At 35.2% G+C, this 24,844-nt stretch overlaps 1 protein-coding gene and 1 long non-coding RNA gene across 2 annotated transcripts in view; one reads left to right on the top strand and one right to left on the bottom strand.

The window, feature by feature from the left end:
* The window catches only part of LOC309868795, a 28,078-nt gene extending 3,979 nt beyond the window's left edge, over positions 1 to 24,099 (top strand). The window contains exons 2-3 of the long non-coding RNA XR_014313851.1: positions 11,835 to 11,974; positions 23,125 to 24,099. This is a non-coding gene — a long non-coding RNA (uncharacterized lncRNA). The remainder of the gene's footprint in view (positions 1 to 11,834; positions 11,975 to 23,124) is intronic.
* ERGIC2 (ERGIC and golgi 2) overlaps positions 1 to 24,190 on the bottom strand; it is a 37,375-nt gene extending 13,185 nt beyond the window's left edge. Inside the window, exons 1-7 of the mRNA XM_082738993.1 lie at positions 24,093 to 24,190; positions 14,759 to 14,901; positions 12,865 to 12,973; positions 10,772 to 10,818; positions 9,399 to 9,469; positions 3,445 to 3,485; positions 260 to 361 (exon numbers count right to left, since the gene is read on the bottom strand). Of these exons, the coding sequence (XP_082595119.1) occupies positions 260 to 361; positions 3,445 to 3,485; positions 9,399 to 9,469; positions 10,772 to 10,818; positions 12,865 to 12,973; positions 14,759 to 14,864 (476 nt within the window). The 5' untranslated portion in view covers positions 14,865 to 14,901; positions 24,093 to 24,190. The remainder of the gene's footprint in view (positions 1 to 259; positions 362 to 3,444; positions 3,486 to 9,398; positions 9,470 to 10,771; positions 10,819 to 12,864; positions 12,974 to 14,758; positions 14,902 to 24,092) is intronic.
* Between the last annotated feature and the right edge of the window lie 654 nt (positions 24,191 to 24,844).

Raw genomic sequence — 24,844 nt, 5'->3', positions numbered from 1 at the left:
AATGTAATCAATTTGTTCTTAAAGCCTAATTTTATACAGAATTTACCATATACACATAGGAGGAAATTTAATGAATATTATTTGTGATAATCCTGATCAATATCACAGGCTATAAAATAAAGAGTAACAAGAAATCTTCATCATACAGAATGATTACATTTTCTCTAAGAAATAGGAGATTCAGAGAATAAACCAATACTAAAACTATGTCATAGTAAATTCATAATAAATAGTTACACATTTAAAAATTACAGCTCACCTTGGTGGAAGTGCTGTTGATGCACTCTTAAAAGCACTTTTAAATATCACGTCTTGAAGTGAATGTTCTTCTTGCAGTCTACTCTGAATCAGCTGCAGCATTCTAAATACAACATAAATAAGCAATAGTTAGAAATACAGTAAGGTACGCAAGAAAGCCAACACTTTTTTAAAACTAACAATGGTTAGGTGACTTAGTTAACCCTTACATTTATTATTATAGGTCTTGATTCTAAAATAAAGGACCAAGTTTTCTATTGCCATTTCCTTAAAAAAAGGAAAAGGGAGGTAGAGTGGCTAAAGGTTGAACAGCTGAGGTCCCTAAGCATGTCTGACCAAATTGATGATGGATGTGCAGTCAAGGTCACTAAGAAGGAGATTCTGCTCACCTGAGTATCTAAACTCATCTTTCATGCCTGCATGCAGCTATGACAAAATTCTTACTTTTTCCCAGGTACTGAATAAAGTGTGATTGATACAAAGAATAAGAAAAGTACAACAGATCTGGTAGACTTATTAAGTAGGAGATTTACTGGGGTTTATAAACCCATACCACAACATTTGATCCTCATTACAAAAGAGGCCATAGTGCCATTTAATATCACCTGGTGTCTCCTTTTAAAAAGAAATCTAAATGTTATTCTATGACAAGACCATTCTAAACAAAATATTATACTCTACCTATACTTTTTCAAAAGACTATCAACATCTTCAGATTTACACATCTAAAGACAAAATCTTTGGATCTCATGTTAGCACACATTGTAAGTTTCTATTTGTTGTGTGTCTTGTATCTCCAGAATCCAATTTCAGTGCTGGGCCGTGGAAAATGAGGCTAAATGACATCAAACTCTATGTGCATGCACGCGCGCGCGCGCGCGTGTGTGTGTGTGTGTGTAACTTCTGCCTCAAATATACCAATATCCAAGCTTATATTCCATATATGAAGATATGTTAAAAAAAAAAAAACTCTATGATTGAAAACAGCCATTATTTTAATAAAAACACAATCTCTGCTCCCACTTCTTACTAGTCTTGAACACTGAATAAAATTCCAGATGAAAGGAGGCTTCTCACTTTAATATCTCTGGATTAAAGTAATGTATTTCATCTCTGAATGGCTTTCTACTCTAAGCTCTAGAAGCCCAGAAATCCAGAGATACCTAATATTCAGTTCTTTTGTTTAACTACATTTGATTTCTACCTTAATTTAAAAATCTCCCCAAATAGTGAAACTGGAAATTAAAAGAGAAAGGCCTTTGAAATGTACTTGGGACAAGAAAGGGGAGGGGGAGAAAGATGGTTAAATTTTGTTTTGCAATAATCTTAAATTAGGTAAAGCCTTTGTAAGCACAAAGACATAGGCTGGAAATCAAAGAGAAAAAAAAAAGCAGTATATGGGAGCAGGGATAGGGGAACCATTTTTAAGAAAGGACTACCTTCTGTAAGAACCAAAGGATTATTTAAAACTATTTTTTCAAATGCGGCGCCTGGGTGGCTCAGTGGGTTAAAGCCTCTGCCTTCGGCTCAGGTCATGATCTCAGGGTCCTGGGATGGAGCCCTGCATGGGGCTCCCTGCTCAGCAGGAAGCCCAGCTTCCTCCTCTCCCTCTGCCTGCCTCTCTGCCTACTTGTGATTTCTGTCAAATAAACAAGTAACGTATCTTAAAATAAATAAATAAATAAAATAAAAAACCCCAACAACCAAGCAAAATGGGCATACAGCATAGTTTCAAAAGAAATGCAAACAAGGAAAAAAAGTCCACAAAGATATACAACTGACTCATAAAGAAATGCTAATTAAACAAGTGTAATACCATTTTTCACCCTCAAAATTGGCAACAATAAAAAAGTCTGGTTATACCCACTGTTGGTGAGGTTATATGGAAACAGGTACTCTCATACAGTTTGAGTACAAGTGAAGATATTTTGGCATCATCTATCAAAATGTCTCTTCTTGGCTTTATTGAGATTTAATTGACATATCACATTATAGAAGTAAAATGCACAACAAATGATTAGAAATCTGTATATACTGCAAAATGATTACCATAGTAAGTTAACAACCATCACTTCACAGTTAAAATTTTGTTTGTTTCTTGTGTCAAAATGTTAAATATCCTCTGAAAGAGAAGTTCCATTTCTAGAAACCATACACACACACACACACACACATACACACACTCATATCAGTATGGAAGAAATTAGGTTCAAGAATTTTCATTAAGCATTGTTTTTAATATTAGAATCCTGCCAACAATCTAAATGCCTACTGATAAGGATCCTACTTAATAACTATAGTTTATCCATAAAATGAATACTCTCTATAGTAAAATGGGAAGGTATCCAAAATATCAGGTTAAGTGGAAAAAAGCAAATTCTAGAACAAAATGATCCTATTTGGATTAGGAAAAGATAACATAAGGAAATATGCAAATATATAGAAAATCATAAATGAAAAGAAAATTCTAAAAGGTGACACAAGAAATTTAGCTCTGGTTATTACTGCTAGTCAGTGGCACTAACAGTAATAATGAAGAGGCTTTTATTTTTTTATAAACATATAATGTATTTTTAGCCCCAGGGGTACAGGTCTGTGAATCACCAGGTTTACACACTTCATAGCACTCACCACAGCACACACCCCCCAACTCATGTCCATATCCCCACCACCCTCTCCTGACCCCCCTCCCCGCAGCAACCCTGTTTGTTCTGCGAGATTAAGAGTCTCTTATGGTTTATTTCCCTCCCGATCCCATCTTGTTTCATTTATTCTTCTCCTACCCCCAAACCCCCCATGTTGCATCTCCATTTCCTCCTATCAGGGAGAACATATGATAACTGACTTAGAAGAGGCTTTTACTTTTAATTTATATCCTTTACTTCATATCCTTTCTATTCAAAGTGAATTTTAAATGATCATATATTGTATAAGCTTTTAGTTAATAAGATTTTAAATGAAAACTAAAATAAACTTATGAATGCATTAGAGAAAAGATTATACATGACTTTAAGATCTGATAAAATTTTTGAAATGGCAGATTATATTAATTACTATATTCTGCTAATATTTCATCCCAAAAACTGTCCAGAGAAATATGTTAATCTATGAATAATTCACAATAGACAAAATAGAGAAAACACGATCTAGATTTCAATCGACCACAATACTTTGTTAACTTATTACCTCTGCCACTCTTTTTGCTGTGGTGAAAGATCAAATATTGCCTAAAATAAAGGAAAACATAATTACTAGTACTGTCAATTTCCCTCAGCTTTTATATCATAATTTTAAAATTTTTTCTTTGAAAAAGAAACAAATTTATAGTGTTGGCAGAAACAAATATTCATGATTTATATTTAATCTTCTGTAAGCAAGCTTAAAAAATGTAATACATATTATGCTTACCTACAACCAATGTAAAGAAATTTTACTGATCACAAATATATTCCTTTTACAGTTATCCATAAAAATGATTGCAACTTGGTAATCTGCATATGTACAAAATGGTATTTTAGGACTTAAAATCATTTAAACAATACATGCATGAGCGTTTAAAAAAAAAAAAAAAGAAAAACATAAAGCTCAACTCTAATATCTAAGCATCCAAAACCCACAGTCTTGCCAGGAAAAATACCAGATGAAATCAACATTTTTTTTTAAGTTTTAGTTACTTAAGTAATCTCTACACCCCATGTGGGCCTCAAACTCAGGACCCCAAGATCAAGAGTCGCATGCTCTTCCAATTGAGCCTGTCAGGTGACCCAGAATCAACAATTTTTGGAACAAGCCAAACAATGGCATTGTAAATCCCAAATGTACTAATCAACAAAGAATAATTCAAGATATTTAAGCACGATCTTCAATTCAGTCAGACGAGGGTACTTGTAGAATCAGAGGAAATATGCAAGCTTTTCAGGGTTTGTGGCAATATCCACAATTTAAGTTTGCAATAACAAAGACCACTTTTGATTTTTATAAAGGCAATTCATAACAAAGCATATCGATTCTATTTTTAAATTTAGCAATATTAATTATCCTTCCTACTACTCTATATCCTTCCTAACCTACTACTCTCTCTATAAAATCTTCAGTTCTTTAATCAATGCAGAAGAATCCCTCATTTTGTCAAACAGTTCTACCTCTCTGCCTTTGGCAATTTAATTAAACCACCCTGGAAAAACTTTCTCTCCTGTAACTGTGACCCTCACATCTATCTAAATCCTATAAACCATATCCTCCAGGTTAAACTGCCCCCATCTTTCTGATTACTCCTCCTGTAACCTTATCTACAGCATGCTTCCCAAACTTTTCCACCATAGCGCACAAGGAAAATGCTAACATCTGTGAAACACACCATGGTGAATGGAGGAGGCTGCATGCAACTGCCTCCCAGTTACCTTGTAAACAAAACTTTTAACAGTAGGGGATATGATTCTTCTTTTGAATTCCTGAAACTGGGTAAAGGAACTACTGAGCAGCTGACTTCATGCTAGGTACTCTGCTACTTATTTTCTTCTCTCACTTAGCCTTCAGAACAACCTGTGAGTTTATTACCATTCTTGCCTTTTTTATAAGCAGCAGCAGCTCAAAAGGTTCAAAACTTTTCCAACATCACAAATCTTAAGAGCAGAGTATACAAACCCAGCTCTGTCAGATTCCTCACTTTTACACAGTTTTTAAGTTCTTCTAAGTAAAGAAACAGTAATGAAATATAGTAGTAAATAGCAAAATAGTAACTCTCACAGCATATTGTATAATCATGACTTGGAAACTAGTAAAGTTATTAGGGCTAAGCTTTTAATATTCAGAGTGCATATCAAGACAGTAAGTTTGAAAACATAAAAACAAGTAAAAAAATCTCAAATAATTTCACATTAATAATTCTTATTTAATAGGACAAAGGAACTTATTAGGACAAAGGAACAGAGAAATACTGTTGAACACTTTAGAAATTACTAATAAATTACTAAGAAATACTAATAAAAAGTATACAATTGAATATCTTTAAGTTCCTAACTGGTCAAGATATAACTTCTAATTATATGACAGTTAATTTAAATACAACGTTCCTATTCCACAAATGACTGGAAGAGATGGCAAAAACTGTTTACAATGGAATAATCAACAATCTTGTTACAATTACATAATTCTTAAGATATTCCTTAGTGCCTAATCCCTAAGAAGGCACTATACTTCACATTCTGTGAAACACTGAAGAATGAAGTTAATACTTCTCAGAGGCTTAAAATCTAGCTAGAGACAAGCTCTCCAGAAAAACAGATATAAACAAAAGATTTAACAAATATGAAGAAAAAAAAAGGAGTAGGAATGGGAAACACTCGGATTATGAAGACAATGCTAAAGAAAAAGCATGAGTAAATTTTAGAGGTTAAGTTCAAGATAATAATTAAGTCTCCTTATAACCATGTTTTCACAGTGTTCAAAGAAACAGCAATTGAAGACACACTCTATATTATCATTTTAAATGAGCATCCACATGCTGCAAATCTTCAAAAACTTATGCAAGACTGCATACAAGGAAGACTAAATTGAGAAAAGAGCCCAACACGTAATTCATTTCATGGCACAGAGATCTCTATGCAGGAAACAAGGGGAAGTCCATAACTCAGAGAAAAAGAAAAATAGGTGCTAAGACAATAAAACACCTGAGAAAGAGTTAGTCCCCCATCCTAGGAGCACTTTCAGGAGTTCAGTCAAGTGCTAGAAACCACATGGTGAGCACACTGCACAGCAGTGTTATTCCTATTACACGTGGCCCGGAGAGTGTTCTAAATTAAGCAAGACTACTACCACAGCTGGCTGCTAATGAGGACAGTCATGCCAGCTAAAGAAAGGAGGGGTTAGCCTAACGAAATGTAGCCTGTCAAAACAAGCACAGAAAAGGAAATTCTGGAGTGCTTAATCACTCTGCCATCCTGGACCCAATACTGACTTCTCCCTTCCTCTTCAAAAAGCACCTGAAGCTCTAATAGGACTTAAAAGAAGCACAGTATATCTAAACTTAAACCCTTTTCTCCTTTCATCTAGGCCTGAAAAAAAAAAAAAAAGCATGAGTGCACACATGCATGTGTGTGTGTGTGTGTACGTGCTTGTTAGAGAAGGGGGTTAAGATAAAAACTGACATAACTCAACAGTCTATGTCAACACTCAACAGGGCACTTATATCCTCATCCTAATGATGAATAATAAATAAATGAATGCATAAAAAGATTCATTAACTTGAAAAAAGTGATCAATCTCAAATATGAGGGCTAATTTTCCTCTATGATACCATTCCTAGAAATAAGATGTTAAGTTTTTCTAATTATTTCTCAATAAAATGTAGCATCATAAAGAGAAAAAAATGGAATGATTTCTAATATATTAAAGATATAAAATATAATCATTTAATTTTAAAATGTCATGAAAGCGGGGCACCTGGGTGGCTCAGTGGGTTGAGAGCCTCTGCCTTCCGCTCAGGTCATGATCTCAAGGTCCTGGGATTGTGTCCCACATGGGGCTCTCTGCTCAGCGGGGAGCCTGCTTCCCCTGCTCTCTCTGCCTGCCTGCTTGTGATCTCTCTCTGTTGAATGAATAAATAAAATCTTAAAAAAAAAAAAATAAATAAAATAAAATAAAATAAAATAAAATAAAATAAAATGTCATGAAGGCACTGAAAAGATTGGCCCTGCTGGATCAAGGTAATCTCTCAGAACGCAAAGGTGAAGTTTGAAATATGCATCTAAAATAAGAATTGATAAGGATATTGAGAATCACTCCATGAAACTCAACATCACATGGTAACTATTTTAAAAAGCAGAAGTAAGGACACCTGGTGGCTCAGTTGGTTAAGCACCAACTCTTGATTTCAGCTCAGGTCATAATCTCAGGGTTGTGAGACTGAACCCTGAATTGGGGAGCCTGCTTATGATTCTCCCTCTCCCTCTCCCTCTGCCCCTTCCCCTGCTATCCCCCCTCTGCTTTCTCTCTCTGAAAATAAATAAATAAATAAAGGTAAAAATGTTGCTTTAAACAAAGTAAAACAAATAAGCCAAACAAAAACAAAACAAAACAAAAACCACTTTAAAATTCAGATCATGAAGTGCTCACTTCAGCAGCACATATACTAAAATTCAGATCACCAAGATCAAAACCAAAATACAAAAAAAAAAACAAAAAAGGAAAAACCCTAAACCCAAAGCTGATCTATACCTGGATATATGGGATAAATATCTGAATTATAAAAGTAAAAGGAAAAAAACATTCAAGTAAATATGTTACCTACAAAAGAAAAAATAATTGCATCAGGAGACAATGAAGGAATGTCTATAAAGTTGTGAATGCAAAACATCATAAAGCAAGAATTATCTCCTGAGCCAAATTTACATGTATGAAGAACATACATAGTCATGCTAGCATCTATAAACTATAACCCACATACCCCACATATTCTACTGACAAAGAAGTCTCAAAAAGTCCTTCCACAAAATGATAAAGAATGGTAGAAAATAAAAGCAATAAAACAGAGTTCAAACTCAATAATTATTCTGAAAATAGTCTGAAATGTAATGCACATGTTAACATACCTAATAATTATCTAGATCTAAATTTCTAGACAACAGTTTAAAATATGATAACATGGTACCTGAATCTGTAAGGTACCTAGCCTCATAAGAAATTACAGGGAAATAAATTTTTTTGGTTGTTGTTTTTTTTTTTGAGTGGGAATACAGGAGTTAGGGTGCAGAGATATTCAGAATGACAATAACAAAGTTACCTTTTCTTTAGAAATTTATACTTAAAAGTGTGCATTAAAAGGCATAGATATATTTTATTGCTATAAGCTAAAAATAATTTGGTAAGCAAACCAGACCTAAAGGCTTCCTTTTTTCCTATGACATATTCAACTATCTCTAATCCTCCTCCATCACCTTTAGTCTTCACTTTGCAATTTGCTTAAAGAAGGGTTCACAACTGTCAATTAAAAACCAAAGAACTAAAAAAATGCATGGGTAAACATAAGTACCACAATGCCAACTAAATAGAGAGCAACTCAGAGTAGCAGGGAGTTCCCTTCCTTATTCTCTAAAGTTTCTTTAGAGCTAGTTACCATGACTTGTCATCACCTGCTCCTGCAATGTGATGGTGTTATCTGACAAACTGGTTAGATTATATACAATCTGTATTATGTTAACAGGAAAAGGTCAGAATTTCACTAGCTCTGGAAAATGGAGGTTTGAAGGAGAGGAAAAAAAAAAGTAAATGCATAGAAGATGTCTACTCTTAGATACTGCTTCATCATTCTTTCCTATGCTAAGAGGAATACAGTTCAAACATTTTTAAAGACTTAACTTTGCTAAAAGTAGAAAAATGGGACACAGAATTTCCAAATCATTGGAGGAAAAGAAGAAAAATTAATGATTATAGCAACTATAAGAAAAGAGATGGGAAACTATTAGGAAGCATTAACAAAAAATATCAAACAGGGGGCGCCTGGGTGGCTCAGCGGGTTGAGCCCCTGCCTTCGGCTCAGGTCATGATCTCAGGGTCCTGGGATCGAGCCCCGTATCGGGCTCTCTGCTCAGCAGGGAGCCTGCTTCCCTCCTCTCTCTCTGCCTGCTTGTGATCTCTCTGTCAAATAAATAAATAAATAAAATCTTTAAAAAAAATATATATATATATATGTATAAAACAGACTTTAGAGGCTTACTGAAAATGCTAACAAAAGTTATCTCAAGATTTTGGTATTAGAAATCTTCACAGGGCGCCTGGGTGGCTCAGTCATTAAGCGTCTGCCTTCGGCTCCGGTCATGATCCCAGGGTCCTAGAATCAAGCTCCACATCAGGCTCCCTGCTCCACAGGAAGCCTACTTCTCCCTCTCCCACTTTCCCTGCTTGTGTTCCCTCTCTCGCTGTGTCTCCCTCTGTCAATAAATAAAATCTTAAAGGAAAAAAAAAATATATTCACAAAGAATATGGGTTACTTTTAAATTAAAAAATATATAGGTTTATACATATATAAAACCCACATATATATTTTAAAAGCTAGCTCAGACAAAACTAAAAGTATCAAAACTGTCTCCAAGAAACAACATGTCATAGGAAATTATTTAAAAATACATGCCCATTAAACTTACTGGTTCATAAACTAGACCATCTGCAGATGCAACCATTGTTTCTGCTAAATCCAATACATCTGCTCCAACATCTGCATAAAAAAAATTAGAAGTTGACATTCTATGTTCAGAGCCAAACTATATCTTACATAAACTAACAAACTGAAATGACTAATAGAAAGTTCAAATATATGAACATAATATAATAAAATAAATTCAAATACATAAAATCACTTTCCTACACCAATTATTTGTTCAAAAGTTAAGAGTCACATTTTTTTAAGTATTCAAAAAAAAAATCAATTAATCCTTTTTCTAATTCTTGTTCAGTAAAAAAGAGGACTCAAAATCTCATGCTAAAAAGCATAAATTTCAGTCAACTGCAGAGCTTTGCAAAAACTGTCAACAACCTAATCACATGTACTATATTAAATGGCTGCCAAATAAAATATTAAATACAAAAATTACTTTTAGAAATTTTAAGAGAAAGTCACTGATGACTTTTAAAAAATCAACAAATAGGAAAAGTTTATTTGGAAAAGGTGAAAATATTAATGGTCTTCAAATATCTAAAATAAGGCAAAAACATGACATATTTAGTAGTACCAAATTCATAGTTTAAATACAGAGTGCTTCTTTACTCTTAAAACCACTACCATAAAGAAAAAATAAATGAAAAGGGAAAGAGATTAAAAATTTTTCTGAGATTAAATCTCCCAGAAATTAACTCCTTAATTAAACTATCTTACACTTTAAAATATTTTGTCTCAATTTTGTGTCAAGACCAATTTGTGGTCTCCACAAATTCAGTAATTTAAAAGATACCTTCGGTAATTTAAAAGATCTTTCATGCAAAAAATCCTCACTTTTGAGAGCAATACTGATTCAAACATTATTTATCTAGCATAGTAACATTTTTCACTTCTACCAGTATAATCAAGTGAAGCCAGGGAAGAAAACAGAAAAGGGTAACACATTATTTAGTTAAAAGAGTTGGATCCATATTTTTATACGCAACAGTACAAGTTAAGAGCGACAAACCAAAACAGTGAAATAGGATATGTTGTAGAGCATGGGTATAAAACAGGTAACACCAAACAAGAAAGAAAGAAATGATACATCTAAATCAGAACTCTGACTCATGAATATTTCTTCCAATTTTCTTTTAATTATATTAACGTGAAAATTAAATATCTTCTCTTCGTGGAAAAGAAATCTGAAGAATATAAGCTGGGGAGCAAAGCAATTTGCATTATTAAATAACATTACCATAGCATTTTAAGATATCATAAAGGAAAAAATAGAGTTAAAACACCACCAGTGATTTTACTTTTTACTAACAATTATTTAAACCATAAACATTACATGGACCAACAAGTTAAAGGTATACTCACATTGACACTTCATAGCAACAGTAATATCTATATTGATTCTCAATTTGCTAAAAGACAAAAAGGAAATATTAGTACCTATCAAGTAATCAAGAAAACATGAGAAATACAAATCAACTGATCTATGAAAACTTGGATTTCAAACAGAATAAAATATATTGATTAGAACTTGGATAGTATTTCTTATGGCCAAAACAAAGACACTTTAAAAGTAAAAATTCTGTACTTTGCAATTATTCTAAAAACCTTTCTAATTTAACAGGTTTTTGATACAGTATCCTTTAATTATGGTAACTCAACAATAACTCCAAGCAACTCAGAAAAGTCTACCTCTGTTTACATAAACCCTAAATGGAATATTCTTTGAAGAACTTAAAATTTTCAAAATCAAGAGTTAGGAATTACAAGTCTTTCTCTTCTATTTATCAGATAAATATCATATATCAGGCATTATGCCTGATGCCTTACAATTATTATCTTTTATTGTTTTTTTAAAAGATTTTATTTATTTGAGAACAGAGAGAGAGAGTGTGTGTGAAGTCGAGAGAGAGTGCCACAAGGGAGGGAGTGGCAGAAGGAGAAGCAGACTCCCCGCTGAGCAGGGAACCAGATGAGGCGCTCTATCTCAGGACCCTGAGATCATGACCCAAGCCAAAGGCAGACGCTTAACCAACTGAGCCACCCAGGCGCCCCTATCATTTCTATTCTTTATCGTGGACCTATAAAGTAGATAGCTCTCCAGTTTTTCAGATAAGCAAATCGTGTTCAGAGCAGAGTACATGCCTGGCTGAAGATCCCATAACCACTGAAGCGGCATATTGGAAACTAAGTCTGAGTGTCTCAGGGTAAATGCACTGAAATGCCAGGAAAAAACACTTCTGATGCTTGAAGTTTTGCGTAGCCATTTTAAAAAGTTCAGCCAATGCTGTATTTTCAAAGGATCAGTTCAAATAACAGAATGAATTAAGCACCATAATAACAGAATGAGTACAACCAGTATCAGTCCCATCCTGTGCTTTCAATCAAAACTTTCTCCCTCTAATAATTTTTCTCTGGTTTCATTAAGGAACTACAAATTTTTGGAGCTTCGTATGGTCTTAAAATTGTCTAGAATTCAAACTGTATTCCAGGCTTAGGAGATGCTGCAGGAACCACAGAATGAGGCCAAGTGGCCAGGCTTCTGGGAATCTCCACTATGTTTATGAGGTAAGCTATGTAATATTTCATTTGGAAAAAAGCAAAAAGAGATTCATTGGTGCTAAAAATGACAAAATTAAAAAAAAAATTCTTTGAAAACTACTCGTATCTAGAATAATACTCATATTACAGATGAAGAAACTGAGGTCCAAACGTCCGTTGTGTGATTTGCCAAAAGTTACACTGCAATTTACCAATATAGAATTAGTTAATTCCCATTAACCCCATGAGGAAGATACTACAACTATTACCCCCATTTTATGAAAAAGGAGACTGAAGCACATGCAAACATAGATTTACTAACTTCCCTAAAGTCACATAGCTAGTAAATGGCAGGGCTAGAATTAAAGTTGAGAAATAAAGTACACCTCCCTCCATCTAGTGCAATCTTAACATTATAAACCTGTTATCTACAATCATTAAAAAATCCAAATTCAAATAAAGTATATATTTTCAAAGGGTTAGTGATGGTATTTATAGTAAAATTGTATTTAGATATAATTTATAAAAATCTAGTTATAAGCATATACAATGTAGCTTTAGACAATTTATTTTCCAGCACACACAAATCAGTAGAGATTTCAAAATCTAAAGAATAACAGTTTCAAAACAAACAATTTCTATCATTTCAACACCTTTAAAAAAAATAAATTATGTTCTCTTAACTTTTATATACAAGTGCATATTAAATCAAGAAGATCTCTCTTTTAAAATTTAACCAGTACTGAAATGATTCTAAAATGTTTCACCTAATGCATGCAATTAAGGAGAATTTTTTTAGGATGACTACTTCAAAAATAAAATAAACCAAGTATAAAAGGTTAGAAAAAAATTTTAAAAAGATATGCTGACTTTAAAACAATTTGAAAACAGAGGTATTTCAAGAAAAAAAAAGTTACCTAGAAAAATCCTTATCTACTTCATATTCATACTTCATCCATGTATCTTGATATACTGAAAATTCCATTATGGTTAATAAAGCCATCGTGGTAAATGCTATTAGAGAAACTGAGAAATCAAACAAACAGAAAACTAGAATTAAAACAATTTTTTAAAAGTAAACAGCAGGAAACTATTTTAAGTGAGATTAAAATTAGCAAAGAAAGCCCTTATATGATTGCCATGTGAATGGATACTACTATAAGGTTTTTCTTAAAGTGTTCATTACATATTCATTTATAAAACAGCTCAAAATTGAAGATTTAATGAGCACAACAATGAACACAAACATTTCTACTACTGAAAAGCATTTTATCTCATCAATTTTAAGGGTATCTCAGTAACAGATCTGCCAAATTTTATAAGACACAAAAAAAAACTTTTCCTTTCTTATATATAGCAATGCCACAGATATGATAAATGATGAAAGTAAGCATAAGTCTTATAAAGCAGTCCCTCATAATTAAAAACTCATCCATGCCTCTAGCCCAATCTATAAACAACTAGACAAATTTGTAGCTCCTGAGAAGCCACGATAATCTGTGTACCAGAAACTCAAATAACATCTCCAAATCTCTAATAAAATTCTCATCTACTTTGGAATCTCCTAAATATACTACCTCATTTACAAAAGCAAGTAAAAGATCTGACAAAAAAAAAAAAAATATATATATATATATATATATATGTGTGTGTGTGTGTGACAAAATACATTTAAAATATATTGTGAAACAATACATTTGTTTCTGACAAATATATATATATATATATATATGTGACAAAATACATTTAAAATGTATTGTGAAACAAGAACTTCCACTATTTTCATTTAAAAAACTTAATCACAGATTAGAAATGGCAAGCAATTTAACTACACATTTTACCAAATGAAATGTCAGGGTTTTTTTTTTAAGATTTTATTTCTTTATCTGACATACAGAGATCACAAGTAGGCAGAGAGGCAGACAGAGAGGAAGGGAAGCAGGCTCCCTGCTGAGCAGGGAGCCCGAAGTGAGGCTGGATCCCAGGACCCTGGGATCATGACCTGAGCCGAAGGCAGAGGCTTTAACCCACTGAGCCACTGAAATGTCAATCTTATGTGAAATATTTTATAAGCTCTTCATGGGGGAAGAAAATACTAAAGACTGTCATAGTTGCATATTTTTCTCATATATTTCATATTTATTTTATTTAATGAACACTTCTATCTGTACCAGGTACTGAGTTAAGCATTTTATAAATATTACTTTACTTAATCACTAGAGTAACATTACTAGGTAAATGCTGATATTATCCCCATTTCATGGAATAAGAAACTAAAACAGAAGGATCAACTTCCTTAAGTTAGAAGGAATAACTTCCTTAAAGTCAAGTAGTTACGAAGGGGTAGAGGTGAGATTTAAATCCAGACAGTCTGGTTCCAGAATCTAAGCCTTTTAACAATTACGTCAGGCTGCCTCTCTCCAGTAATGTGAAATCTAAGCATTTCTATTATAATGTCTAACTTGATTTATTCTTAACCAAAACAGGATTGAAGCAGTTCAAGTTTGTTAAATAACTTCTTGCAAGTTCAATTTTATTTATACGTAATTATACATAACTCAAGAGCACCAAAGTAGTAAAATTGGATTAATTTGTTCAGTAATGTTCTCATAAATGCTGCTAAATGCATAGACTGCACTGGGTTGGATACACGTGACAATAAAATTAGGGCAAAGAGAGGACAGATGAGTCACAAAGTTATTGTGCAATTCATTGATGAGTTCTTCTTCATGACAACATTTCTGTGTGTTGTTGACTGGCTCCCTAAGAAGCTGCACTCGGGGAAGCTGCTTTAATTGGAACCATACTCACCTGTACCCCCACTGGCTGAAGTCTCTACATAGCTCTCAGGAACCTTTGGAAAGGCATCCAACTCTTTCACCAAACTTAAGGTTTTTTTCCGATTCAGTCGCCTCATCTTCAGGAAAACCTTCTTCTTCTTTCATATAGTCATGCTAAGGAATAAATAATGAATACATGAATACTCTAAAAAAGATACAAACTTTCTTTTAATTTTAGATAACTGACAAATGTTTTTGGAACAACTTAACATTTTCATACCTCTTTGAGGAATAAAGCTTAATACTTATCTGCACCTCTACTTTCTCCACCCCACCCTGGCAAAAAATACTAATGAAAGGCAATTTACACACACAAATACATTAAACAGCAAAAAAGTGAAAAGCAATTCACAAAGTATTTAAATATACAAAAGAAAATAAGAAATAATTTTTCTGGGGCGTCTAGGTGGCTCAGTTGGTTGAGCCACTGCCTCCGGCTCAGGTCATGATCCTTAAGTCCCAGGATTGAGAACGGAGTCCTGCATCAGGCTCCCTGCTCAACAGGAAGTCTGCTTTTCCCTCTAACCCTCCCTCTTCTCATGCTCACACACACTCTCTCTCTCATAAATAAAATCTAAAAAAAAAAAAAAAAAAAAAAAGAATCTTTCTTCTATTAAATTAGCAAATAATAAAATACATTCCCACCAACAGATGGCAATGAAATAAATTAAACAGGCATGCTAATCCACTGCTAGCCAGAATATAAATAATCACCATTCTCCTTTTGACTAAGTAAATTCCATTTTTAGGAAACTATCCTAAGGTAATAATCTTGTTGTCACCAAAACTTTTTGATTATGAGGATAATTCTCATTATGAGGGTAATTCTCACAGTTATTTTTAAATATCAAAGCAAGAAACACTGGGTAACCAATACAAACTATGTTCAATTAAAATCTCTGAATGTATGTAAACACTTAAAACCTTATAAAAGAAAACAGGTAATGATATAGGAAAATACTCATAATACATTAGGAAAAGACTAGAGGGTTGTATAAGTCCAGTTTTATGGGAAACAGGAAAGATATACAAGAAACCGATTAGAAGTCTATAGGCAAAAATGTTAAAAGTAGATCATGGAAGGATTTTAGTTGTCTTTTTAACAGAATTTTGGACTTTCTAAATTATCTATTTTTATAATAAAAATACTGTTTAAAAATTGACTGTTTGGTATTCCTTTTTTGACCAATATGCCAACTATACCTAAAATATGTTACACAGCCATAAACACAACTGAATTCTCAAATATTCATATAATTTTTATAAGACTGATTTATATAAATAATACCATAATTGATACTACAAAGCATTACTAGAAATCAAAATTGTATTAATAAAATCAACACCTAGTAGAATAAATCAAATGGTTGCAGGAGCCGCTAAAAGAAAAACAGTGTCTCTAGAAGACAGCAGAAAAGCTCATCTGAAATCCTGAGGGTAGGATTAATATGGAAAGAAAAGGCCATAGAAAAAGCATCTGTGAACAAAAAGTCAGAGAAGTAAAAACCACGCAGTGATCATGAACACTGTCCATGAGACCAGTCCCTAACCGGGGCACTACTAATCAGTCCATGAGGGGCCAACTGCTCCAAAGTGAAACTGGATGCAATAATATGTTGATTTCGTTTGCTATTAGAAAGACCCAACAGGGCGCCTGGGTGGCTCAGTGGGTTAGGCCACTGCCTTCGGCTCGGGTCATGATCTCAGGGTCCTGGGATAGAGTTCCACATCAGGCTCTCTGCTCAGCAGGGGGCCTGCTTCCCTTCCTCCCTCTCTGCCTGCTTCTCTGCCTACTTGTGATCTCTGTCTGTCAAATAAATAGAATCTTTAAAAAAAAAAAAAAAAGACTTAACAAACTTCTCTTTCCTATTCCATATGCACACTGTTGCCTTTAGATTATAATCTTGCTTTTTATGTGCATGTTTTACTTAAAGAAAAAGGAAGACATCTAGGCGTGACAGATGAGTTTCTGATCCCCATGACAATTACAAAACTGGTATTCGCATTTGTAAATTAAGCTTCTGAGTGTTTGTAGGCACAAGTTGTGCTCCCTAAGTTTGTTCAAATCAGGGTAATCAAATTTGTTTTCTGTACCTGTTTAGTGGTAACTACACCAAGATTGATTCTTCTTCAATCTTTTAATTTCTACTCATTCCTACTGGAATTAAATATTATACATGTTCAAACTTCTCATCTTTAGAACAAAACTCTACATTAAATCAAGACCTGGCTGGCTCAGTCAATAGGTCAATAGGGCATGTGACTCTTGATCTCAGGGTGGTCAAAGTTTCTGGGGGCAGACTTTACTTTAAAAAAGGGGGGGGGGCACCTGGGTGGCTCAGTGGGTTAAAGCCTCTGCCTCCGGCTCAGGTCATGATCCCGGGGTCCTGGGATCGAGCCCCACATCGTGCTCTCCGCTCAGCAGAGAGCCTGCTTCCCTTCCTCTCTCTCTGCCTGCCTCTCTGCCTACTTGTTATCTGTCAAATAAATAAGTAAAATCTTTAAAAAAAAAAAAAAACTGTCCCCATTTGTACACTGAGACTACTTCCTCACTACACACTCACCCCTTACCTATATTTGATCTGAGCTAGGTCATTAACAACTTCTTTTTTTTTTTTTAAAGATTTTATTTATTTATTTGACAGAGAGAAATCACAAGTAGACGGAGAGGCAGGCAGAGAGAGAGAGAGAGAGGGAACAGGCTCCCTGCTGAGCAGAGAGCCCGATGTGGGACTCGATCCCAGGATCCTGAGATCATAACCTGAGCTGAAGGCAGCGGCTTAACCCACTGAGCCACCCAGGCGCCCCTTAACAACTTCTTTAGTATGAAATACTATGAATACTTTTTATTCCTTATATAATTTTGTCTCTGAAAAAATAGTTTATCACTTCTTTTTCTTCTCAAAACAGCATCTTACCTTGGCTTAAGCGATACTATACTCCTGATTTTCATTCTACCTCAAAGACCTTCTTCGGCATACTGTACAGATTCTTCCTCCTTCTGGATTCTGTACTTGGGTGTTCCTCTCAACGCCAACATTTTCCCCCAGTGGTCTCCCATCCCTACAATTTTCATCCACATGCTGATTCCTCTCAAATCTTTATTCTCAGTACAAATCTCTTTGCAGACATGTATGCATTTTTCTTTCTATGACATTTTCATTGGGTCATTCCAAAGACTATTCAGATTCAACTGCTTTTTTGATTTTCTGTTTTCTCTACTGTGATGTCTGAGCAGGAACCTGTCTCCCTTGATCTGTATATCTCGAATGCCTGGCACAATGGTATCTAATTAATATAAAGGGGAAAAAAGGAAGGAAGGAAGGAAGGGAAGGTGGGAGGGGAGAAGGGACATTCCGTAAAAAAGGAAGGAAGGAAATTTCCCCAGAAATACCTATGACAGTACAGCTTTGAATTAAAACAGTTATATAAGTAAATATATAAATATATAAGATCCACAAGGAGAGCAATTTTTGCTTTTTTCACTCTAGTAGTCCTAGTACTTAGAACAGTGGTTGGCACATAACAGGTATAGATAGCATTGTTAAGCAAATGAATAAAACTGAATTTTACTCCTAAACTTTATTTTTAGAAGCTTTATGAATGCTTTCTTTTAAATCATATATAAAGACAGGACAGCAACTGGTTTTACAAACCTAACAATTCAAACAGCTTATTCAGCACCCCTCCTACCTGGCTACTTCCCAGCCTCTATCTAGTAGCCTCCATTCTTATTTTCCACGATCACTCTTCTAGACTGGAGCATCTTGCCACTCTGCCACTCCTGTCCCATTCCCGTTAGATCAGCACTAACCTACATCTAAGAAACTCATTCTGTCCCCAATACTTGCCACTCTACTCCACAGAGGCACTGTTCTGATCAATGAACCAATTATCCAATAACTTCTAGTTTTTCTAAAAGCATCCTTTTACCTGCTTTCTTCATGAAACTTGACATTTTCATGGTGGTAATTCCCTTCAACTCCTCACTTCACTTCTGAGACTCATAGGGTTTTATATATGCAGCACATGTTTTATATATCATATTATGACTTCTCAATCACCTCTTCCCTTCTACTTCTAATAATAAACACATATACTATACAGAATTATAGCCCTCATACAATGTGTTGGGTATTATTTGAAGGATTGTATATATTTATTCATTTACCTCTATAAACGACTCTATGAAGTAGATACTATTTTTGCTCATTTATAAAGAAACTGAGGTGCAAAACAGTCAAGTAATTTTTGCAGGGCTACACAGCAAGTGATAGAACCTGGATTCAATCCCAAGCAGCTAGTCTCCAGAGTCCATGCTCCAAACCACAGTGTACACTGACAGTTGAGTACTTATGATCATCTTCTACTAACATCTGGATATATTTAAAATCTCCTTAATGACTCTAGCACCTGGATCATTCAATATGCTTCTCTTCTTCCCCATTCCATCACAATCCTTTGCAAGTCATGACCCTATGACACTCATCCTCCACAGGATGTGAATGAATAGCATTCATTCACAATGACAATGCTTTTGCCATGTAAGTGTGACAGATCTTCAATGCCAGTGACTTAGATCTATGCAAACCCACATACAGCAAGACCATGTTTTGGCTCCTCTTAACTTCTAGAACTGCTTGATTTCTAAAATCTAAAACACTAATTTTCCTCTCTGAGCAGAATCAATTATCCTTCAGGCTCTTTAATTTCCTAACTAGGACAGAATTTGTTCTTCATTATCCCTGTGTTTCCAACCCCTTGGACTTCTCCCAGTTATCCAGTTCCACTGCTCCCATTCTCAATTTATATGCTTCTCCATCTAGCTTGGTCAGTCATTTAAAGAAATGCATTTAGAAATACCCTAGATTAGGCCACCTGGGTGGCTCAGTTAGTTAAGCATCCAACTCTTGGTTTCATCTCAGCTCATGATGTCAGGGTCATGAGATCAAGCCCCACACTGGGCTCTGTTCTCAGGGAAGAGTAGGCTTAAGACTCCTTCCCTCTCCCTCTGCCCACACCCCTCAACCCTGCCTGTGCTCTTTCTCTCTCAAATAAATAAATTTTAAAAAGAAAGAAAGAAAGGAAGGAAGGAAGGAAGGAAGGAAGGAAGAAAATTTCCTAGATCACTGGTTTCCAGAAGTCACTGCCATTCTGTTATAAAATTTTCTTTTTTGAACCTTAATGAAAAAACCAAGGATGATACAGGAAACTTTCAAAGCTAAATATAGTCAATTTAAAAATCTTATATCCAAGATAATTTCCTTCCTTTTTTTTTTCTTTTTTAATGTGTCAAAATGTCCTTTCTTTTATGAAATGATAAAGGTAGATAACAGATGCTTTGGTTTGTTTTGATTTTTGGATTAAAAGCTGCAATTCTACATCAGTCCTCAAATGCAGCCCCTTTCCCTGTTTTGTGTACTGGTCCACAAAAATAATCATTTACAAGCCACTGCATTTTGAGTCATTTGCCCACTGGTTGGTGTTGCTCTTCATACTTTCCATTCTCCAGTAACATACCCATTTTCTTCAATTTCTCCCCTAAACCGTCATGTATATTAAGAAGCAAAACAAACGAAGTCCAGGGAGTCACTGATAACACCGGAGACTAAGACAATGCTTTGAAAAACTGCCTAAAAAAATAAGAAACCACCTTTCGTGCTGGAACACAGACACATACAATCATTACTCAATCTAAGTAATGTCATACAGCCCATATTTAATCATTGCATCCATTTGAATAAGAGACTATGAGATGCTTACCAAAAATAAAACACAAAATTCATGACACCTTTTAGTCTGCTTAAGTTTAACTACGTCTCCAAATAAAAATGGAGAAATAATTTTACTCCTGCTACCCACATTTTATGAGCTAACTTTTATTTTTAATACATATTTGGCAATATGAGAAATATTTAATTGGTTAACACATATGACCATGTTGCAGGCTGAAGTGTGTTCCCTAAAAGGATACAATGAAGTCTTAATCCTGGTACTTGTGAATGGGCCTTTATATTTAGAAATATCTGGGTCTTCGAAGATGTAATTAGTTGAGATGAGATCATACTGGATTAGGGTGGCCCAAAATCCAGTAACTGGTGTTCTTCTAAGAAGGCCAGGTAAAGACACATAACCAGGAGAGAAAGCCATGTGAAGACAGAGGCAGAGATTAGAGGGATGCACCCAAAAACCAAGAAGAGCCAAGGATTAACCAGATGCTACAAGAGGCAAGAAAGGATTATTTCCCAGAGCTTTCAGAGGGAACACCAGGGCCCTGCTGAGACCTTAATTTCAGTCAGCTAGGCTCCAGAACTCAGAGAATACATGTTGAGGTTTTTAAGCCAACCAGTTCATGGTACTTTGCTACAGCAGTCCTATGAAACTCACACAAGCCATTAGTAAGAATGAGAAAGGACACAGGACAGATATTATTCAGGCTATCAGTGAACTTCAGAAATAAAAAGCAAAACAACTTATCTGTAACTTTAAATTACTTGATTCTACTGCATTAAAATACTTTACACTAAAATTTTATTATGAAAGATAACTTAGTTTCACTTGACAAATACTAGATATCCCTCCAACAGTACTTCTTCTTTTCACTTTAAAACACAGACTTTTTGCAACAATGTTCATGTTGTCTTTAAAACTATCTATCCCAACATAATTCAAATAAATATAGTAACATTCTAAGTGATTAAAAAAAAAGTATACTTAGAAGCTGAGTAAGATGGTAAAAATACAACTTTTTTGTGACCCCCAAAAAACCTGGGTTAATATCTAGTCACTTACTAGCCATGTCACAAATTTGGAAAGATCCTCAACATCCCAGAATCTATTATATTTTACTTTTAAAGGAGGTAGGGAGGCATAATGGCTACCTCACAGTTTCTAACAAAGATAAAAATGAGTCATTTGGTAAATGTTTCTAATCCTCAAAAGAAATGCAAAGATTTGTAGGATATTTGAAATTTATCTTAAAGTCCTTGAGGAAAGTAGTATAGTATCTGAGATTATTTAATAGTATCATGAATAGGCTGAGGCTGATATAAACTGATAGAAAAGCTAAGAGAAGAGGCTATAGAGTGATGGCAACACAACAATTTGGAAGTGCCTGGCAGCAATGTGAAGCAAAGATAAATATAATCCTCCTCAAATAACAGCTTGACTATACTAACTACTCAATTAAAGTGTACAAAAGTGAAGTGAAAAAGGTCAGGTCAGGGACACATGAAATACATTTATAACAGAATGAATGTCTCCAAATACAAGAATGAGTTTACAAGGTACCAAGAGCAGAACTGACCTAGACTATAATAAGACTGTATGGAGTAGTAGAAAGAAGGAATTTGTACCTTAGTAACTGAAAGGAGAACAGCTTAAGAATGCAAGCCATTGGAAGATGGAGTTTACAGACATACTAACTATATAGAAGAAGAGTGTTTAATTTCTTTTGGGATCAGAAAGAAATTACATTAGAAAGCACCTTCTTCAGTCTATATGTTGTCTAAGTACCAAGGAAACACCTTTTTTTTTTTTTAAAGATTTTATTTATTTATTTATTTATTTATTTGACAGACAGAGCTCACAAGTAGGCAGGGAGGCAGGTGGGAGGTCGGGGGGAGTGGGGAAGCAGGCTCCCTGTTGAGCAGAGAGCCCAATGCGGGGCTCCATCCCAGGACCCTGAGATCATGACCTGAGCTGAAGGCAGAGGCTTTAACTCACTGAGCCACCCAGGTGCCCCCCAAGGAGTTATCTTGTGAGTAACTACAAAGTTAGGAAACAAAAATTTTTAAATAACAAGAGTGAATAATGAATGAATGTTAACTGTATGACAGGCATTGATCTAAGCACATGTGTTCACTCATTTAATCCTCACCAACAATCCTATGAGTTAGATGTTATTATTCCAATTTTGCAGACAAGGAAACTAAAACACAAAGAGGTTAATTTGCCCATCATGACATTAAGACGCAGAATCAGAATAAATACTGAAAAACTTGTTAAATAGTATTTGTTAGCTGGCAGATTGCCTAAATGTAACCATCATTAAAAATAAGTTTCACTATTTCTTCTAGTTAAACCATTAATCCCTAAATAAAATAAATATATATTTTTTCTAATTCTTTTTTTTTTCTTTTGATGTTCCAGATTAGGCCTGATTTCCTTTGAGAGATCTTTCAAGCTTGATATATTTTTTAAAGATCTGTACCCTCAACCCACTTCAACTCAGTTGTGTACTAAAGTTTATTATCAAAAAACAAAACAAAACAAAACTCCTCTCTTCCCCATTCCCCCCAAACCAGGAAATTTATTTTTTTCATGTTTTTCCTCTAGGACAACTGGAATAACTGCATCAATTTAAAGATAGCGATAAACAAAACAAGCATCTCCTGAATTCTTCAGTGAACAGTCTAACTCATTTCTTTTAACGGCTATATACCAGAGTTTAAGGTATCAGGCTAGGCAACAACTTAAATACAACTTCAACAAATGAACAAATATTGTTTTTAAATGTATCTTTAACTGCTTCTGAAAGCAGTTAAAACATTTTAACAGAAACTATGTAACTTTGCGTTGAGGCCACTAAATTCTAAATATAAAACTTACTTAAATAAGTTTTCTCAATAAACTATCAACTCCATATACTACTATACCTAAGGCTATTTTCTACCTTGAAGTGAAAAGTTACCTTCCTAAGTTTTCTTAACCTTAGAAGGTTATAAGTAAAGTAGTAACACTCAAACCTCTCTCCTATAGCATCTCGCCAGCCCTGCCCCTTTCTCATTTCTCCAAGCGGCGTGGGAAACTCTTTCGAGGCGAGGCCAAGACCTAGGTCTTTCTTAAAGTGAGCAACCTGCTGCCAAGAATTTGGTATTTGCTAAACGGGGGTGGGGAGCCAGACACCCGGGAGAATGGGTCCACGATCTGGCTGGTCTTCACAACACGGGACCCTTCTCCCTGAGGACCAGAGGACCACTGGGGCACCGGACACTGCGAGAAGCAATGGGTCAGGGTCAGCAGCTATCGGGGAAGCACTTAAACTCCTTCAAGTTGCAAGATAGAGCAGAGACACAGGACTGGGGAGATGGGGGCTCCCAGGCGCAGCGCTACCCAGGGTCCTGCCAGCAACGCCCCCGGGGGAGGTGGAGCGGCTCCCTAGTCCGGCCCTCTTCCCAAAGGAGGGTGATGAAGTCAGGGAGCCAATCTCGTGACAGATTCTCAGCCCCCTTAACCACATTCACGCCCTGAACAGCCTTGGAACAATCGGGAAAACAGCACTCAACGGGGTTTCAGTATTTTACCTTGTGTTACGGAATCAGCCGACCGCCATGTTTCACAGAAGCCCGGGTCGCCCGGGCTCCCGTTTACCCGAAAATATCGCGAGAATAAAAGCGACAACCACCGCTGAAAACGTCAAATGGAAGGCAATGTAGACTTCTCGCGATATTTCCTTTGCTGACGAAGAGCTTCGTGAATCAAGAGGTGTGGTTAAGATGAAAGGGTGTGGCTAAACAGAACGCAGGTTGAAACGTAGTTTAGGTGTAACCACGTGGCCAATAAGCAATCAGCTTCTCCGGCAAGGGCTGGGTTACCTTCGGAACAGTAGCTACGGGCCGCAGAAGGAACCTCAACTCCTCACAGGTTACTTCGTTGCTAATGTGAAACTTGGGAGCAAGATTTGTGGTTTGCAACCCTAATGAGTATCACGTCTCCAATCTGCACCACGTTTTGTGCCTTCTGTTTTAGCCTCATTTTCTTCCCGTCAAGAACGTTTAGACCTAGGTAATGCTTTTACTTACTCAGTGTTTCTCTTGACTTGTAGATAGTAAGTTCCCTAAGAAACCACATCTGTCTTCATCACCTTTATATCGCCAGTACCTCCTACGCAGTCAAATATTTGTTAATACTTCATCTTTTCCTAACCCTTTGTAGTATAAGAGATAATAAAGAGGAATATGGAAAGAAAGGATAAATGGAAACTGCGATAGAGTAAGCCCAGCTGTAATCAGATTTTCCAATAAAACATTGAAATTTTAGTTTTGTGATTTATTGA

Source organism: Mustela nivalis, assembly GCF_964662115.1.
Source record: "Mustela nivalis genome assembly, chromosome: 7".
Taxonomy (NCBI): domain Eukaryota; kingdom Metazoa; phylum Chordata; class Mammalia; order Carnivora; family Mustelidae; genus Mustela; species Mustela nivalis.
Note: the sequence above shows the minus strand (reverse complement) of the source record. Positions and strands in the feature narration are given on the sequence as shown.